The 21,780-nt window shown below is 37.3% G+C and overlaps 1 protein-coding gene across 1 annotated transcript in view; it reads left to right on the forward strand.

Moving 5' to 3' along the window:
• The window catches only part of LOC134801116 (mushroom body large-type Kenyon cell-specific protein 1), a 267,604-nt gene that overhangs the window by 95,567 nt on the left and 150,257 nt on the right, over positions 1-21,780 (forward strand). The window contains exon 2 of the mRNA XM_063773647.1: positions 4,778-4,889. Within this exon, the coding sequence (XP_063629717.1) occupies positions 4,796-4,889 (94 nt within the window). The 5' untranslated portion in view covers positions 4,778-4,795. The remainder of the gene's footprint in view (positions 1-4,777; positions 4,890-21,780) is intronic.

A 21,780-nucleotide genomic window follows, 5' to 3' on the forward strand; every position in this document is an offset into this window, starting at 1 on the left:
TACCGTCCCTGTCATATCCATATAGATACCAAGTCAGTATTAAATCTAGATCTGGAAAGTTTGTTGACTTGGCGGGGCTATAGCTAGCTGTACATGCAACGCAACAGGTACCAGCCACGTGTACTATTGTGTTAGCAGGTGCAGAACTAGCTATGCAGGTCTGGCGCTCAATATTATCTGCACGAGGCACAATACAATATGATATTTATATTGCTCGCCAATATCAATGATAAGATAAGATAAATGTTTATTTGCAAGAATGTAGGTACGGGTACAAGATGTCAAGGTGATAATTCTGGTCTCCATTTACATTCAGCCATTTATTGACGTGCAAAATTCTGTCGCATTTTATACATAATATATAGTAAAAATGTCAACATATTAAAAAAACTAATTGGCAATCACAACCCTATCTTGTACAAAATAGAAATACATCAAATTCAATCTCAATTATATGTCAAAACACCAAATTTTAATTAATGTAACCTAATCATAATACAAAATCATACAAAATAGAAAATACATCATATATACAAAGACATCAAAAGACACATGACATAAAAATTAAGCATATCAATTTAACTAATGGTAGACAACAAGCGGTCTTATCGCTAAAGAGTTATCTTTTCCACACAACAATTTGAAGAAAAGAAGCACATTTGATGAAAATGAAATTTATCGCGTTGGCGCAGTCAGTAGGTTCGTTAGAATGGTTATTAGCTAACTGTACTCAAACATATGTAGGTATAGTAACAGATGCTAGGCATTTTCTTTGTTGGGATATATACAGCTTTCTGGTTCTGAAGAATTTTCAAACATAGGGTAGGTGTGTTAGTTTTCGTCCAGCTCTAGTTTTCGTCCACTTGACGAAATTTGAATATAAACCTACATTAGTGCACAGATTTGTACGTATTGCAATCCTTAATGTAAAAACAATGTATCTGTCTACATAAAAATGATATTTCGCGTTTAGAAAATTAAAAACCAAATATATTATTTGCGAATCTCTCAAGTGGACGAAAACTAGAGCATGGACGGAAACTTATGTTCCAAAAACTCATAGAACTAATAATTATCATGACATAAATCCATGACCTCTAGTTTGAAAATAACACATTCCGAAATGATCAATCAGTATTTGAATCTCTCGTTCAATTATCAAATATGATAAGTAAAACAATTGCAAGAGAATACTCACACAAATGGAAAGACAAAACGAATCCACCGGGGCCCGTTACACAACGACGAAACGGAATCTACTGCAAAATAAAACCACCGTCCAATGACTATAACATTCATCGAATATTGACTCCGCCGGTCAATGCCCCCTAACGAAATTTCACGAAAAACCCTCATCAAGGAACCACCCCGCCCGAACACCCAAATTCTTATTTCAAACTCCAGACAGGGGGGTATAGCGAAACTATTCTTATTTTAAAATCTCTCTCAACGGAATATGGCCCGAAAGAGGTTCTTATTTTAAAAATATCACGCTCCACCGAAATTTTCTTATTTTAAAAACTTGAGGGGGGTGCGAACGTTCTTACTCCGAAATCCCCACCCGGTGGCCAGTTTTGATATTCTTATTTTAAAATCGCTTGGAGCGTTCGGATTCCGTTATTAAGATGTTGGTGTGCTCTTTTACTATGTGCGCTTTAAGACACAAAGGGATATGGAGGCCCTTTATACTCGGCTTGGACTTGAGACAGTCTAATTTCGTTTTGTACGGCCCTGACCGACGACCTAGATACGTTAACATCCTTAAAGGTACCTAATATAACGTTTCTGTTCTTAAAAACCTAATTTGAAAATTGAACGAAAAATCAAAAACGTTAACGAAAATTCCTAGATTTATGATCCAATTTGAGCAAATGTGTTTGTATTTGGAATTTATGTTCTATCGAAATTTAAAATTTCATGAGAATCCAAACACTATTTCTTCAGAACTGTGAATACGTGACACAATTTGAACGAACGTATTTAGACCGGCACAAATCAATCGAACGTTAATTCGAAATTCGAATGACGAAAAATCGAACGGTGCAAGCAATCTTTCCCGCCAATTTCCATCGCTGTCAAATTTGGGACCGCGCCGTGCCACCCCAGCCTCCCCTCCCAGATCAATTTACGATAACTCGGTTTTAGCGCCATCCCGCTTCGCCTTAAGACACCCGGCTATCCCCGTCTCCCCCCCGGATAACTTCTAGAACCGGCGCTGCTTGTTATCAGAACCGAATATCCGGCACGCGAATTTTCAATTTCTGTGCTGTGTCGTTAGTTTGGGTTGGCGAATGTCGTGTTACTGAAGTACATTCAATAAATATAGACTATTCAAAATATTTTTTTTATATGAAACGTTAACACTATTTTACTAAATGAAGCAATAATTGAATTAGTACTTATCTTCAAACCGCCGTTAACATTAGTGCAAACTTTTCCAAATCAAAATATTCTGGGAAAGAGATGAAATTAGGCTATTTCCTAAATTACTAGTGTTGTATTTTACGAGAATGAACTCAAAAAATAATAATCGTAAAAACTATAGAAAATTTACTCTTATCATTTTTCCCTTGAATTCTTCAAATTTGTATAAACGCCAATAAAAAACTACGTTTACAAAGAAAGTGAACTCACAAATAATTGGATGCCTCCAAAATAAGTAAGCACTCTTTTGAAAATAGCGTAAATCTTGCATTAAAAATCTTCGAGTCCAAAGGAATCTTCCATCTAAATACCTCTTGTCAGATACCCAGTTCTACCCCAAAAGCCTGCCTCGACCATTCTCTCACGCGGATATGGCCCGGACTTATTTTTAACTGTTGTGTGCGTCTTTACCCATGTGTGTGTGCGTGCAAGGGAGGCGGCGCGCGTGTGTGCGTGTATTTGAAATATTCCCCCGTAGCGCCACGAATTGATGTTTTTAATTAGTTTCCAACGGTTTTCGTGGCCAGTACCTGTTCTATATTTGAAAAATTCTTTAATTACCACAGATCTTACGAAGTTTAATTGAATAGTTCGTGTGGAACAATTTCGAGTTACACTTAAATGTAAACGAGATGAGGTTTCATGAAAAGTTTCCTTTGTGGGAAAATTGAATAGGCGGGAAGTTCACCGTCGCTTTTGTCGGGTTAACGGACATTCATGCCACGAAAAAGCATGGAACACAATCCATTTTAAATTAGCTCAAGTATTTAAGGGTTCTGCGAAAAATAATCTAGTTGCTAGTAAAGTGAGCTTACTCAAACAGAACAAGACGATAGGGAAAAAACGATTTTAACAATTTATTTATGCACTTTGGTTTTACTTAATGCTGTGTTAAAATTAGAGCCGATTTTAATGAATTAATATTTTGAATCGAACAATTTTTAAGTCTTAACACCAAAACATAGTAGATACTAGGAACAGTATAATGGTAGGTAGGTTTAGGATACCAACTGGGTGTTTGTGTCATTTGTATTTAAAAAAGTAATTCTGTGCCTATGCATTGTATTTACCTAATTATGAGACCCTGATTTAGAATAAGATAAATAGAGTTAGACCAAGAAAAGTCTGCAACGATTTTGATAGTACACGCAGTGCAAGTGTTATTTATACGTCATAATTTCATAGAGTTATGAGAATCTTTTCGTTTACTAAATCTACCTATTTTTATTTGAGAAATGGCAGAAAAGAAAACAAAATTAAGAAACTAAACCGAATTCGAATTTCAAATCTACACTCACATGTTTTCAAATTTAGAATTTGGAGTTCCACCGAATGTTTTATTTATCCTGACCACAGTCTGGAAAAACTACATTTTCATTTTTATAATCTGGTATTTTACCGCTAGTCGTTGCAGGGGTTGCGATAGTCTGTGGTACTTTGGGTATGTTATCCCGGACACAGACAGGAATAGGTTCAGCTTTAGACTCTTATACTCTGCTGTTTTCGGTTTGTTAGTGTAAGAATGTTAGTAGCCTGTGGTTTTTGGGTATTTATCGTTACTACCTGTTGCCAGGCTTTGTTTTTGTTGATCGTTGCCAGTTTCGGAGTTCCAGTTGAGCTTATTATAGCGCGTGGTTGCGAATGTGTTTTAACTAACCGTTTGAATGGTTTAACTTGTTAAGGTATTACATATGGAAATTAATGTTATGTAACATGTTATTAATGGATTCCTTTCATTTATAGCTACCATACAAATTCATAAGTAGGTAGGTTCGTCTTACTAGGTTACCACATGGCTTATGTATTTATATCTATATAGGTACCTACACGGTATACCTATTCTTAAGATTAGTATTATCTCGTAAAGTAAGAGTACTATCTCGTAAAAGATTTAAAAGGATTCATTACCTACGGATAGACCGACACAAAGCAGAGGTAAAAAAAGCATGCATTTTTACAAAACTTAACTACTAATCTTAAATTAAAAAGATTTTTTGAGTATAACTAGTATAACTTAGTAATTTAGGATAATGGCTATTTTCTACCAAATTGCGCTGTACATATAGTATTTTAGTACATTTTCTCCAATTACATATATGCTACCCTAGTGGCAAACAATCATGCAACTCACTTATAAACGATTACCATATTGCATATATATGTAGCGTATTGCATATAGGTACATATATAAGGCCTTTTGCAAGTCCAAGGCCACATTCGTGTGTACTAGTACCTGTGCAATTATTTTTGAAGCCCCGTAATTCGTTCGGTACCAACCTTTAAAAAAACCTATAAACTTTCTTAAAAACTAGTCTGCTGAGAATACCTCAGCTTATCTTATCTTATGTTCCAGGGTTGCCGCTCGAGTGCCATGGCGGAGTGTTCGTTCGCGCGCTGCCAGCAGGAACGACGCGCCATCCGCAAAGAGCTGCAGCGCTGGACCAAGAACATGGTGTACATACTCGGTGAGTGACACCCCTAGCGAATCAGCAGATATTTACAACAGTGCGTACCTACTAGGTGAGTCACAGCCCTAGCTAAGCAAGAGCAAAAGAGCTGCAGCGCTGGACCAAGAACATGGTGTACATACTCGGTGAGTGACAACCCTAGCGAGTCACCAGATATTTGCAACAGTGTGTCCTTACTCGGTGAGTGACAGCCGTAGCTAAGCAAGACCAAAAGAACTGCAGCGCTGGACCAAGAACATGGTGTACATACTCGGTGAGTGACAACCCTAGCGAGTCACCAGATATTTGCAACAGTGCGTCCCTACTCGGTGAGTGACAGCCGTAGCTAAGAAAGAGCAAAAGAGCTGCAGCGCTGGACCAAGAACATGGTGTACATACTCGGTGAGTGACACCCCTGGCGAGTCTGCAGATATTTACAAGAGGTTGTACTCGGTGACAACCCTAACGAGTTGGGTCAAAAACGTTCTTGAAAACCGGCATTTTGTCTGTGGACGTTACAAAAATTAACGATTGGGATACATTTTCCTAAGACTGATACAAATTTTAAGAATACACGCCTTAGGCATGTTTTAACATTGTTTAAACTCCCTAAGTCCTTTACAAACGTTAACCTTTTGGACGCCAATGACCGATATATCCGCACCGCAGGTTAAACGCCAAAGACGGATTAATCGGTCACAGACCACAGAGCAACATAGACCTACGTGGATATGCATAAAGTTCAATTTCAGTTTTGACACTTCGGTGACGTGGCGTCCGAGTGACAGCTTTTGTGTTTGACACGGCGTCGAAAAGGTTAAAACAACTATCTGGCGCCAAGACGAGCAAAGCGAAGCGCAAGAACACTACCTACCTTTTCTCAAAAAGTTTTTTGAACCGTCATAACTTTGATTTGGATAACTTTAACTAAATAAGACAGAAGTGTTGAGTCTTGACGAAGCCTCATGCCAGCTAGGCCATATAAATATGTACCTATATTTCACGCATATAAGTAACATAAAAGCCCGAACAACTCCTGACCTCTTCAACTTGCATCCTAAAAACTTCAAAATGAGCGCGGCCAAAGTACGAACTCCAAAAAGCGTAACTTATGTAATAAACCGAGGAGCGCCCCTAAAACTCAAACACGGAACAAATGCATGCACCATCGCCCACATTGTTAACTGACAGTTCGTAAACCTTATTACAAATGGCATAAGGTCCATCAATGGACAGTTAAGTGTTGCGGTTTGTATGAGTGCTTGAGGCTTCTAATTTTGAAGTCCAGTTTTATTAAGTTCGTATGCGGTATTTGTAATTTTGTCTACAAAAGCTAACCAAAGCAAGCACGAAGAACCGACAACCGCTGGGGTAAACGTGTTCTTGAGTGGAGACCGCGACTCGGCAAACGTAGTGTAGGACGCCCTCCGACCAAGTGGGATGACGATCTGCAAAAGACTCCAGGCAGATGCTGAATGCGGCAAGCTGAGGACAGGGCGCTATGGCGCTCTTTAGGGGAGGGCTATGGCCAGCAGTGGACTACTATAGCCTGATGATGATGATGATGATGAACCAAAGCAAGTATGCTTACTTGCTTTGCACAGGGCTAGAAAAAGATCACCAATGAGATGGACCGACCAAATCAAAGCCAGTGTGTCGGCCACATCAGTAAGCGAATGCTCACGGAAAGCAGCTCTACGGGAGGAATGGCGACGTGTCGTTAAACAAGTCGCTCAAAAGTCTACATAATGGCCACTAATAAAACATGGTCTTCCATTCCCAGAGTGACACGGGCCTACGTCACAATAACATTGCCACTTTATTTCAACATAACATGTTACATGGGTACATTATACCTATGGTTAATAAGTTAAAATATTTCTTTATAATTTTATAATTTTCATTTATATGTATTTTAGCTTAAATTTTACAATAACACGTCATTTTTAATTACTCGTTAGCAATATCTTCCGATTCACGAAATAAATTTCAGACTTTCGGGTAATTCTGTTTATACTACTGGCAACACAGGATAGCGCTGTGCACATTTGACAATTCGGATCTAGATAACTTCATGCCCTGACCGTCATCCTTGTCGAACGCGTGTTAATTGTTATTTCCTTCTCGCTCAGTGTCAGCAGTCGCAGTGTTTTCCAAACTTTTCACGTCGTAAGCTTGGTAATTAATGTGTAACTGTGAATTAGTTTTTTAAACGTTTGTCTTGTATAGATAAATAAAGTTTAATTTAATACATTAGATTTGTTTTATTTTACTATATTTCTACATGAATAACTTAAAATTAATGCCGTTAAAATAATTTTTACCGTTGGTTAAAATTCTCCCACATTTCAAAGTTTGAGAACCTGTAAACAGCATGATGACGTAGGCGCGTGTCAGTTAGGTCATACGCGAATCTCGGAATGGAGTACCAGGCGGAGTATATTATTATGCCATGGCCACGACCACTCTGTCAAGAATGTAACGAAGAAGAAGAAGAACAAAAGCATCGACTGTAATAATAGTGTGGAGTCCATAGGTAAACATATTCACCGCCGGACAGATATTTGCCGGATATAAAGCATTTGAAACCGGGACCTCAGCTTTTTTATGTTATAACAGGGGCCTTACCATGCGATTCTGTTTAGGACCTAAACATAATCGCATTAAGGACATCATGGTAAGGCCCCAGGCAAACACCAGAGTGCGTTGCCGCAGCTTTTAAAGGCTGATATTACAGACGGACACTGCAACCCAACTGGAATTTGTATGGGAACTGCACGTCAACTGCAACGTCGGCGTGCAGTTCCTATACAAGATGCAGTTGGGTTGCAGTCCATCTGCACCGGCCCTAGGATGGGAGTACGCTATTTTCTTGAAGGTTTGAAGGTCATATCAGTCCGGAAATACCACGGGTGACAGTTCATTCCACAGTTTAACTGTATTACGAGGCAGGAAGTTTCAGGACAAGGACAAACGCACAGTTGAGAGCTGCCAAACATCTAAGTGGTGAAAATGGCAATGCTGTCGCGTAGAGCGTAATAGTTGGCTGAGACGTACTCTAGATACATATTAACTCACATTTATAGACGGGTCTATTGCGAATTTATTTTATTACCTTTATTTACCGACGTTTCGACAGGTTTCACTGCTGGTCGTGGTCGCGGCTAGCCGCGGCTGGGCGTGGGTGTTAGGTAATAAAATAAATTCGCGATAGACCCATCTATAAATGTGAGTTAATATGTGTTCAAAACGCGAAAGTTTTAAATAAGTAAGCACTTCCAAACTGTTTTTATTTTTGTTGCCCTATTTTTACTACATGGTGCGGCAAAATCAAATTTAGTACTCTAGCGTTGAAGCAAAATTATCGTTCCGGCAAATGGATATCGGGAAACGATTAAAAGCATCCCAAAAACGTTATTTTAAGAGCTTTTGTGTGGTGCACCGAACGAACTTGGCCAATCGATTCGCGGCCCACATTCCGTTTCATATGGAGATTTGGGTGCGTTTCAGTGTCTGTTAAAGCCGGTACAGACGGACTGCAACCCGACTGCAAATTGTATGGGGACTGCACGCCAACTGCAACGTCGGCGTGCAGTCCCCATACAAATTGTAGTCGTTGCAGTCCGTCTCTATCGGCCCTTAGGAAAGTATAGTGGAGATACGAGTATGATGTATCTGTATTGAGCGAGTCTAATATGTTTTAATTTACTCTAAAACACGAAAAATCATAATACTAAAAAAAATTGTTAGCTAGAGTTAGACCAAGAAAAGTCTGCAGAGATTTTGAGCACACGCAGTGCCAGTGTTATGTTTTATACGTCATAATACTCATAATTTAATAGAAGTCTGACGTTTTTTTAACACCTGCACTGCCGTGTGCTGTCAAAATCTCTGCAGACTTTTCTTGGTTTAACTTTACCTTATTTGCATTAGGTCGTATATCGTATATCGTAAAAACAAAAAACAACGGGTTGCACTCCGGGAGTGCTGGCAGAAGTGCAAACTCAATGACATTGTAACAGTTTTTCGATCAGGTCACGTGTTCGTCTTACGTCTTACGAATCTTACGGTCACGTGACCTGTTGCGAGTTTAACATTTTTTCCCCATCACAAAAATTGCACAGCGCCGCTAAAGAAGTTTTCACTTCAAAAATAGTTTCAATTAAACTTATATATTAAAGTCAATCAATTAGTTTAGTAATTGGACATTTCCAAGGGTAGACTGGGGTGGTTTGGGCCAAGATTAAAGCCGTCGGTATCGCATTGCGCCTAATTCTATACGAGGATATACTCGTAGAGAAGCTATGCAGCGGGCGTTCTACAGTGGACGCGTTGTGTGAAGGAATCTGGTGACTATTAATTTAGTTTTAGTTTTGTCTAATTTTAGTGTTAGGTCTATACTAGGACTATATCCTAGTATAGAACAGTACAGTACAGAAGCTATGCAGCGGGCGTTCTATAGTGACCGCGTTGTGTAAAGGAATCTTTTGACTATTAATTTAGTTTTAGTTTTGTCTAATTTTAGTGTTAGGTCTATACTAGGACTATATCCTAGTATAGAACAGTACAGTACAGAAGCTATGCAGCGGGCGTTCTATAGTGACCGCGTTGTGTAAAGGAATCTTGACTATTTATTTATTTTACTTTAGTTTTCTTCGGCCGATTGACTACCCTTAAGCACTTAAAAATTATTTCTCCTAAAAACCTAGTCAAAACCAGATTCATCGAAGTTAGTTACTTACATGCAAGTTAATTTACGCGACCAAATTAGATCTTAAGAGCTCTAAATAAATAAAAACGAATGTTCTTGCTATACATATTCATGAGCTCTGTCCTGATACGCACGATCGTGCTTTATAATTTTACGCTTTATTCAAAGCCTTGGTTTGTATCCATGCGCTGATCCACTAATTATTATATAATATTCTAAGGTATTAAATATAATACTACATCGGGTCACTCATGTGTATAAACCCCCGGTTTAATATATTTAATATGTCAGTGTCTCGCGGAAGTTTGTTATCAAAATATTCTAAGGCTTTTCTTTAAAAAAACGATGTAATTAACAAAAAATATAACCAAAAATTAAAGAATTTTATAGTCACTTATTACTTACTTTCGGTCCTCCCGGCCATCACGGGAACGTCCATGATTGACACTCACCTCACAACAGGTGATTGACCCCCAAACATAGCTAGGCTGCTTTTAAAACAAATAATAGGTAATCAAACGCACGACCGGTCAATATCGTTTGGAAGCGGAAAACTTGAATATTCTCAAAGCTAAAATTTTTTAAAGTCCAATGCACGATCGTGCCAGTCTGTGCTGTAAGATAAAATTGTAACATTTACGTAGGTGCCCCATTTATGAGGCATCAAGTAAAAAATGGCACAATCTTTTCCTATGTAAAATGTACTCCAGCATGTAAGCTAAAATAGTGATAGTTTGTGTTGTTTTCTTTATAGCGTAGTCTAAAGTTCTTTATATATCTAAAAAGTGCCCAAAACCATTCTAAAACCAACTTCCCGACAAAATCCATAATACCCATTACGAATCGGCGACCACTGTGGCGCGTTGCATCGGTCGCATCTAGCGCGCAAGCGCGGCCGCCGCGCCACCAAACAACCTGTTGCAACCAGGCCAGCGTGCACATGCACCGCTCAACCTCGCGAGCACACCGAAAAACACCGGAAATCCTCCAAATATAAAAAAAAGTTCCAAAATTCAAATAAAAAAAAATTGTTGCTTCAAACTTTTCGTTGTGTAAAAATTAGTGAAGTGTAAACAGTGTTTAATTATTCAAATAAAGTTACCGTTTTAGAATTGGGCTTGTAGTTTTCGAATTCGGAATTCAAATTTGGTGCAGCGCAGCGGCAGCCGGGCAGCAACAAGTGGTCGTCTGATGCGTCTCCCGGTAAATGTGCCACTGTTATACGGCTTTGCATGCCCGCTTTTGCGGGATTACGTTGCGTTGCTCGTTCCGGTTAAATTCGGTGTTTCGCTTTATTTGTTCAGTTAGCTTATTTACCGCTTGCCCGTTTTGGCCCACGCTACTCTTGCGTTCGAAATTTAAGTTACGCTTTTTTAATTTACTTTTTAAAGCGCTTGTTTAAGACTATTTACAAAACAGCCAGCGAGTTGATTGTTAGAAATTTAGAAAAAAACTTATATTTTTAAGTGGGTGGGGCACCGATTGAATTTCTTTTGTCTTAGTCTTTGGGCGCGCCATCTTAGGTCGTTCGGCAAAAAAAAGTGTCATGGCGGCTTCCTAGATTCGAGTTTTTTGTCTCACAAGCACACAATGATACTCGTAATTGTGTAATCTCAAATGCTAATTCTTTTTTTAACAATATGTCCATTAAGTATGGCAGTTTGTCATTGTTTTTTTATTTCTAATGCCGTTTTGTCACGAAACGTAGATAATTAGGATTAGGAATAATTTTAGTGATTTAGAAATTAGTATTTATAGGTTTCCTTGTTTATCTTAGACAATAGGACATTAACTATTTTGCTGTGTCGGGTTGTTGTGACTTTGAAACTGGACTGAAACAGTTTTAAACATTTAAAATAACACGGTCACCTATTTAGTGAAGTTTGAACGTTTGATAAAACTTTAGAGTTTAAGCTATTATTATACATACATTTGGGACATTATTGTACATTTTAAGCAAGGAATTAGACATTTTATTCTTTAAAGATGACTTTTTGCAAGAAACATTTCGACAGAATGGGAAGCTGTTGAAAGTAGGACTTTTACTATTTTGACAGATGTTGATACCGCATTTATTTATTAATAAATGGCCGGCTGAATTAGTTTAAATTATATAGATACTTAAGCAAATTTGGTACGTATTAAATATATTAAAATGGGTCACTTTGGTACTTACCTACTTAATATGTCTGTGTCTCATGGAAGTTTCAAATGTTGAGAAGTTTTTATATAGGTAAGAAAATACGATTTTATAAAAAAAGGGAGAGAGATTAAAAAGTACAAGTTTTTGGAAGAAACTTTTCAACTAAAGTGAAGAAAAAACCTAGAACTTATACCTACCTACAATTTAAACATCTTTTGTAAAACACGGTCACCTATTTATTAAGAAAATATAAATTTAAAAGTCTATAATTGAAATTTGGGGCATTACTGTATTATACTTAAGTATATCTTAAGCAAGTAAACGACTAATTATTACTAAAGTGCGTTTTTTTTAATGCCGTCGGTAGACCTTTCGTGTATACAATTTGTACCGTGAAAAAGGCAAAAAAGGGCAGACTTCTCTTTTTAAGAGATGTGTCCCAGTTAACCTTTAAGACAGAAAAAGCAAAAAAATTGCAGTATAAAGATTATGCTGTAGGTAGTTATGTAGGTAAGTGTATTATAAGGCTTATCTACAATTATAATTGTAATTGCTTCGGGTTTCCTTCATCGCGAGAAAGTTGCGAAGTTCTTGCTGTCAGGACTTCGCAGTTTATAAACGATGTGTATTTCGTTCTACAAATACGGTTGCTGTTTAATAAAAAACCGGCCAAGTGCGAGTCGCACTCGCACACGAAGGGTTCCGTATCTATAAAAAAAAACGGTCACCCATCCAAGTACTGACCCCGCCCGACGTTGCTTAATTTCGGTCAAAAATCACGTTTGTTGTATGGGAGCCCCACTTAAATCTTTATTTTATCCTGTTTTTAGTATTTGTTGTTATAGCGGCAACAGAAATACATCATCTGTGAAAATTTCAGCTGTCTAGCTATCACAGATCACGAGATACAGCCTGGTGACAGACGGACGGACGGACGGACAGCGGAGTCTTAGTAATAGGGTCCCGTTTTACCCTTTGGGTACGGAACCCTAAAAAGTATATTGCCACATACTTTTTGAACATTTTTTGTGGAGTTCATATCTTTAAGAATTTACATAATTTATTTCATAAAGAACGTATAGATCTTAATTTGATTTTTCCTTTATTTTTGTCTTATGTGTGTACCACTTTACCCCGGTCTCCTCTATTTCATTCTTAAGTTAGATTCGGCACGGTTTAATTGTGGCTTGTCAAACGATATTCTAAAGAACTTTTAAACTAAGTTTCTTAAGGGTGTTATTTAACACACATTACACTAATTTAATTTCTTTTTGCATGAAAATAATCCTAAATTGACCTCTTTTACCCCCAAACGTTGCTTTTTAGGTAGGTTTCAACTTAGATGACATACTCATACTCATTTACAAAGCCACTTTACATGACAAAATAAAAATAGAATTACAAGAACGACACTGTTATAATTGTGTCAGGGTTTATTAAAATTAGATATTTAATAAAAACTTATATAAAAAGGAATTTTTAAATCACTTGTCTGTAGAGTAACATAGTACAGTAAGTATTTTTCTTGTCACTCGTTGCTATGGTTACCCTTAAAATCTCCTGTGTCACCCTTAAAACCCAGGTTGCAGGGCATTTAGAATAATGGTAACTCTTACTGCTAGGCCACCAAAGCTCGTGAAACACTTAATTCTAAATTAAATCTCAAGATAAAATTTATCTGTCATTTAATGACACAGGCCTCCTTGCTATCAAACAACCAAATAACGTCATCAGCTTTCGTGGCTCATGTCACAACTCCAATAAGTACCTAACTACAGCAGTGTAGCTAACTTATCACTGAACAAATTGACAAAAACAGAAAAACAATGGCTAATAAAGGTAAAATTGCAAAAACAACATGGCCCCCGCTGCGCGTCATTATTTGGATCATGTCACGCGCAGACGGCTAATTCACGAAACGTCTCGTCCCGACTCAAATCTTGCCTAATATAAATTGAACCTCAAACCATATTATCTATGCATATTAGGATTTAGTATCTGGTTGTAAAATGTACAGTCACCTGCAATAATATGTTACTATTTGAAGGCCGCAAAAATATGTGACACGCTCTTATAGCTCTGCAAATAAGATCGTGTCAGATATTTTTGCGGCGTTCGTTGGGTAACATATTATTGCAGGTGACTGTACGCTACTTAAGAGTCACACGAAAGGATTTAGTATCTGGTTGTATTAAGAGTTACACGCACCAACCGCTAAAAGCCGCTCCCATACAATCGAAGTTACGCCGTCATTTTAAAACGATATGCGTGAAAATTTGTATGAACGTAAATATTAAAATATATATATGTCTGGTACCTACTACATTTCATTTCGAAAACATGTTTTCAACATTTTTATATGTGAAACTTCTATTCGATCTAATTCCTTTGTATTATATCTTTCATGTCATAATATTATTTCGGAATGACGTTTTAAAATGAGAGCGACATTTGGATAACATGGCGGTGGCTAGCTTTTATTACTCCTACATAAGTACAAACATCATAAGTAAAACTCTTTTCAAGAGTGACCCAGGAGACACAACCTCCCGATAAGCTCTAGATTACGTCACCTGGGTCACTGTAACTGGTTCGCCAGTGCTTTTCGTCGCGCATTGTGTAATAACGCGGTTGTCATACTTGTCATTGCCAACCGAAACGTCCGTCCGAATTTAACGCTAAAAACGCGAACGGTATTGACAGGATTATTTTTATTTTCTATCCAATCATTTTAATGTACTTTTTACCAAATTAAGCCGCTGAGCGATAGTCGTACAGATAGGCGAAGAGATGATAAATGATAACAGTTTTGAATGATTTACGGTTAGTTTTACTCGAAAACAATACAAAAGGTAATCACGGTCCATATACAGGTCGGTATTAAGTCGAGATGATATCAATAAAAAAACAACGGGCACTCCGGGAGTGCCGGCAGAAGTGAAAACTCAATGACACTAACAGTTTTTCGATCAGGTCACGTGTCCGTCTTACGTCTTACGAATCGTACGGTCACGTGACCTGTCGCGAGTTTAACATTTTTTCCCAATCACAAAAAGTGCACAGCGCCGTTAAAGAAGGTTTCACTTCAAAAAACTTTTAAAACAATAAAAAAAAATAGTAAGTATCATATAAAATACAAGTAAAAGAGAGTACCTACTCTTCGCAGCGCTTTGTACGTCTATTTATGAAAGGAAGACTAAAAATGGAACTCAAAATTAATAAACAAACAGACTTATTGTTAATAATAAGAGAAGTTATCGATAGGTAATCTATCAAATTTATTCGTAATGTATTTTTACTAAGTATTCGTAAGTAAATTCCTACGTAGATAAATTAATTCATATTAAATAATTATAAATCAGATTTTCCAACAAAACAGTCTGGCTGTCTGACAAAACAGGTCAATGACTGTTCAAAAATTCTAAATAGGTACGAAAAACCTTATAAGTTTTTGGCAAAAATTTCATTTTTGGTATAGGCTTTTATCGCTGACTGTACTTTTCTTACGACAGACAACTAATACTCATCGTCCATCGAGACAATTCTAAAAACCCCTAAAACAATTAGGTTGCGTTGTTTCATCACAGAGTTCCTATGGCCACCTCCTGTCTCCATCATCAGATCAGTTCGACAGTACCATATTATTGTATTGTCAAGTTTGTTAAAAAGATATAATTTTTGTTTCCCAAAACGTGTACTTATGTCCGTGTTCAAACCAAAACTTTTTACAAATCACACTAAAAACGTCACACACGGTCAATACCGCTATCTAAGGTAAGAAACTTCCTAGCGAGTGGTAAACAGTACGGCTACCACCAGTTTTGACATTGACATAACGCTCACGTTTACGTAACTTACTTTCTATGCATCTCGCTCGTACTCGCATATGCGAGCAATAGTGCAAGCGAGATGTACAGAAAGTAAATTACGTAGCCGTGAGCGTTATGTCAATGTTAAAACTGATGGTAGAGGCTCAGGAATAATTGTCTAGTTATGAGCTAATTGTGTAATCACAGCACAGCCTTTATCTCGAGCGGTGACATTTTTAGTCAAAGAATTATGTCTACAGGAAGTGACAAACAATTTAAGTCTTTACTAACGGCCCGATTCGAACTTCATGATACGTCAGTTACTAGATCTAGACACGATATGGATTAGATACCTATGTCAGTGTCAAATGTGACGTTTCTTCAAACAAAAAGGTGCTTGAATCTTCTCGAGGCAGTGTAGGGTTGGAGCCGGTGTAGCTTTATTTGACGTTCATAAGCGCTTTTTAATACGGCTACTTGAATAATAAACTATCGTTATCTTATCTTGATCATATACATGGGATGTTATTACAGTTATACCTACAGGAAGCTTCCATGACACCTTGTCAGGGCACACAAATTATCTTATATCTAGCTTAATACTAAATTACATTACAGGCCATGCATACTACATATTACGTATCTATGTGTAATATTTGAATTAAAAATTACAAAAGTAGCTTAATAATGACATACTTGTGACTTTGACTTGACTTGTGATATTGACTTGAGACCGGGTTTTGGACCCTTTTGTCTTACCGGGATTTGAACCCAGGACCATCGGCTTCATAGGCTGGGTCACTACCCACTAACTAGGCCAGAATGACGACAAATGATATGGATGAACGTCATATGAACGATAAGTTGAAAATATTCGCTAGATAAGTCTCGGCAGCTTAGTTTGCAAAGTGGCGGGCTGCTATCCCGGACTCTCCGGGTTCGAGTCTTTCTCGAGACAGTGAAGTTAAAAATAACTGGTAAATAAATATGCTGCCTGCATTTAGTTAAGTAAGTACGCTCTAAGTAGATTCCAGTAAATCAGTGATCTTGGTAAAATGCGGAAATGACAGGAACGTGGCTACGCTCATGCCAAGTTAAGTACAGTCGCCATCAGATATATCGGAGCGGCCAAGGTGCTCACAAATATCGGAACACGCCTCTATTGTCAGGGCGTTAGAGCGCGTGTTCAGATATTGTGAACACCTTGGCCGCTCCGATATATGTATCTGATGGCGACTGTACCTATATATAAATATATAAATAATATATTGTATCCTTTTTTTTATACACATTATTTTTACAAATACAAATTATTCGTCGATCGTGTACATACGAGTAACATGATATTGCATATGATGGTAAAAATGAAAAATTGTTCCACTATGTTGTACCCAAATTTACATAATAGATACGAGTATATACAGAGATATTACAGTATCTGTACAAATACTAAACTAAATTAATAGCTTAAATCGAAAATAGGCCCTTGACTGCAACTTGTATGGGAACTGCACGCCGACTGCACGCCAACTAGAACGTCGGCGTGCAGTTCCCATACAAGTTGCAGTCGGGTTGCAGTCAGTCTAGAAAAATTGTTCCACTATGTTGTATCCAAATTTACATAATAGATACGAGTATATACAGAGATATTACAGTATCTGTACAAATACTAAACTAAATTAATAGCTTAAATCTAAAATAGGCCCTTGACTGCAACTTGTATGGGAACTGCACGCCGACTGCACGCCAACTAGAACGTCGGCGTGCAGTTCCCATACAAGTTGCAGTCGGGTTGCAGTCAGTCTGTACTGGCCCTTACGTCCAAATTGTATAAATAGTCCGGAGAAAAAAAGAATCTGCGTTGCAGTCACCTGCAATAATATGTTACACAACGAAGGCCGCAAAAATATCTGACACGATCTAATTTGTAGAGCCATAAGAGCGTGTCACATATTTTTGCGGCCTTCGAAGAGCAACATATTATTGCAGGTGACTAACAATAAAATTTGATAAAATCCACGTGACTATATAAATAATAAGTAATCAAAACTAACTGTTCTGTTTAAAAAACAACTAATCTAATAAAAGTAAATACAAGTCTTATGACCTTCTAATTATGAGACAAAAGAACTATACATGAATGAATCATTGTATGACTCACAAAAGTAACTTGATAAAATTACATTAGGCAAGTACTATTGTCTTGTGACAAATATGAATTTAAACTGACATTTGAATGTCCGCCTAAACCGGAAATAAAGAAAATGTCAGTGATATATTTATTTTAGTAGGTACAGTCGAAAGTTTTAATTAAAGGCTTCGTCACACAGGCGCGTTTTCCGGGCGGGGCGTGAGCAGGGCGCGTCGCGTTTACATATAAAACGCTCACGCTCCGCTCACGCCCCGCCCGGAAAACGCGCCTGTGTGGCGGAACCTTTAGGTCTGACCCATTTTGTACCTTGTCACAGTGACAAAAGGGTATTTGACTGTATTTAAAATAAATTATTTTACACCATGCATGAAATAAAGCACCAGAAGATTAATAGAAAAACGTGGACAGCAGTTATTTTTAGACACAATTTGTATTTTAAAACCTGTGTAAAACTATAAAGAGTAGGTTATTTGATTGTGACGTCACATGCTAGTGTTTCATATAAATTCCATAGTAGCAAAATCGTTTTGACAGTTCGAAAAAAGAAACTGATTTGACTAGTAGTCAAGCTATAGTACCTATGAGGTTTCTTGCGCCTTACGAAATGGGTCATAAATTAATACTTACGACCGTTAAAAGATGGGTAAGTAATTTTATAATTTATACACTACACTTTTTTTCTTTCCATTCCGTTAACGTCATACAAATTATATGAAAAATGGTGACGTCTCCTCCATCCATCCATCCATCGACGAAGCTCGCGATTCTGATATAGGATAAATATGTTCAAATAATAAAAAAAACTGTAGTGTAGACCCTTTAAATTAAATGGCCCACATATAAGAATCTTCGAACATCGAAATCTGGAAACAAATTATATTTATTTAAAACTTCATTGCACAATAAAAAAGACGTGCAAATGGTGGACTTCACTGGGTTCAATTTAAAAGGACACGTATGTGCACCGCCCTGCAGTTGCAAACGTCCATAGGCTATGTAGAGTCTGCGTGCTTGAGGGACAGCGGCAAGACGCTTGTTTCTCACCTTCACGGTATCCTGTACATAATATACCTAATAAAACCGGAATACTCGCAAAATTCAATTTACTGCAAGTACCGGTCTAATTGCAATGTGTAGGTATGTTTGTATGTTCCAAAAGCTCATTAATGCAGCCCTTTTCTCTCTCTTCTTTCTTCTTTCCCTCTTTTTTCAAAGTCACGAGTATTAACCTTTTATATAATGTGAGGTCAAAATTCGTGGGTTAAAACCTCGGTTGTGCTGTATAGAGGGTTGTGTTGTGGTTGTGTGTGTAGAGCGGAAAACATCGCGTTCTCGAAAAACATGTAATAACTCGACTAAAAATTCGGCCAGGGTCCTTATAATATACAGATATTACAGATATTAGATACGAGGTTAAACCTCTTATTCATAAATCCTTAAATTATGATTTATCCCTTTCTTACTAATACATAAGTCAAAAAACAGATTAAGACAAAAGATTTTATAGCTAATTTGTAGCGCATTTATGAATAGCGCCATTAAACGTTTAGGTACACATCGTAAGTTACCATTGCACTAATTAAATAATGTTTATTTTTATATTAGTACTGACACCGATATGCCAGTTGTGTCAACCCTATCCTTTTAAAAACCTAGCAAAATAGAACCGTTCGAATATCCGTCGTAACGCCATCTATGTTTCGCGGCTAAAATTTTTAACAACCATTTTCTTACAAGAACTCAACACATGGGCGCATCCCTATGCACTATGCACACACAGACACAGAATACACAATCGAACGCACCCACACGCCGAGAAAAAAACGATAAAAAAGCGCACACAAACGCAACCTTCAATACCAACACACCAATACGAACGTAATTATGTTCTATTTTCAAATTTTAGAATTTGATAATCGAACGTTGAGGCTTCCATTTTTGGGCTGAGGCGTTTTTGGATGGTTAAATATGAAAGTGAGTATTAGAAAAAGATTTGATAAGTAACTAGAACTGAAATGCACGAGGTTTCGTATGATCGCGGGCACGCACACATAGACGGGTGTACGCGAGCGAAATGCAGTCTGTGTGCAGTATAGCGCGCTCGGGTAGTCGTGATCGTTGCGGGGTCGCGTCTTAGACGAGTTAGAGATATTTTGGGAGTTTGGATATTATACTAAAAGTTGGTTAGGTTCGTAAACGTGGGTATAGGATTATGAAATATTGATTTATTAACCACTTTTCAATTATTATTTTTAATTATGATCTAAAACCAGGTAACTCTCTATTCTTTAAATATGTTTAAATAGATTTTAAGTCAATGCTTCTAAAAAGCTGTAGGTACCTACTTACATATTTGTATGTACATAATTATTCGTTTATTAGAAGTAAATATTCACTTTTTTTCAAATGTATGTAAAAGAAGGGTCTCAAAATAAGAGGTTAAGCTTATTTCGCTAATTCCATATTTCTTATTCTATTTTAGTACTTATTTCGTGGGTCGCACGAAAAGTATATCACTTCCTGAATCATTTATAATTATGTTACCTACTAAAGTAGTGGTTATTATAAACTGTGGTAAACGGGTGGTAGACCCGTTTGTGTAATTAAATATTATAAACTGATTATTATACTTATGTAAGCATTAAAGTGATCATTAATAAATTTTGCTAACCCATTTTAACTATAACTGACCATGTATTCAATATGCAAATGTCGCTATATAAGTTATTTTCAAAGCTATTTTTATTATAACTGACCTTAGTATACTTATTATGTTTTCAATATGCAAATTTCTCTACATAAGTTACTTCCAAAGCTATTTTGATGCATATACAGGTTGGACCAAAAATACGCCGAATTAAAAAATAAAATTACAATCATTGGACTAAAAAACTCTTTCATCCCCTTTTAGCTTTGATACACAAACGTACACATTTGTGAAAATAGCAGCAACATGCAGCAGTTATAACGTTTTGTCAGTGTATTTTAGGACCGTCCTTAAATTTAGTTAATCTATCGCTTTTCACAAACTTCCCCATTTTTCTAAGTCTCGCCCAACGCAGCAAGTATCAAGACGTGCGCCCGTATAGCTCGGTCGCAGTAAATACAAGGTAATGGCTAAGTACGCACGCCGAGTCGAGGCGCTCTCGGTGCAGTTGCAGTGTCGTCTATGCACAAGCGGCGGAGAGTCGCATCCCACCCACAAACGCTAAAAAACACCCCCAAAACAAAAAAAAAACAAACAAAAGACTATATTTTCCTAAAAACTTACCATATCATTCGAGAGAAATATTTTTTCAAGTTTAAAAAAGTGACATATCAAACGGAATCTTAGGACCCTTTTAGTATATGATAGCGTATTTTGTGACAGCCGTGATGTGTATGTTAAGTGACAGTGCCGTATACGGATAGTGTACATGACAACGTGAAATTCGAGATTGGATTTTTTTCTTTTTTTTACAAAATTACCACCGAAGTGTCAAACTGGACCGAAGAAGAGCAGGCCACCTCTGACGTATGTGAGTAAACTTTTGAATTTCGAGCGGTTTTTTGAATTTCGAACGCGCGCTTTCCAACTCCGCTAACTAAGTTTGTGAATTTGAATTTCGAATAGAAATCGCTTCCGTTTGACGTAAGTTGACTCTAAAGTCAATAATTATGTGCCCTTAATCTTACGTTCTCCTTGACTTAGCGGTGTCTCTGTGTGCGTGACGTAGTGTGCGTAGGGTTCACGCACATTTTTTGTGTTTTTCATATGAATCCCCACTACTCGCCCCACCAATAGTCGTTATCGTTTATCTGTCCCACTCTTTTTCTATAACTATTCCGTTTTAGCGCGCCTGTGTGAATTTGTTCGTGTGTGTGAATTACAACCTATATTTTGATCGAAGGCCAATGACGGAATAGAAAACTAGTTTTGAGTTTCGCATCGCAATTTTCTACGATTGAATCGTTCAATTGAACATCAAATTGATGTTTTAACGTTTATATCAACAATAAAATTTTGCTTTGTACTTTATCGCGTTATACTTTAACTCACTTTTAGACTAAACACAACTTACTGAAATAAAGCTTAACTTAGTTAATAATGCAAT

The sequence above is a fragment of the Cydia splendana genome, chromosome 21 (genome assembly GCF_910591565.1).
Source record: "Cydia splendana chromosome 21, ilCydSple1.2, whole genome shotgun sequence".
NCBI lineage: Eukaryota > Metazoa > Arthropoda > Insecta > Lepidoptera > Tortricidae > Cydia > Cydia splendana.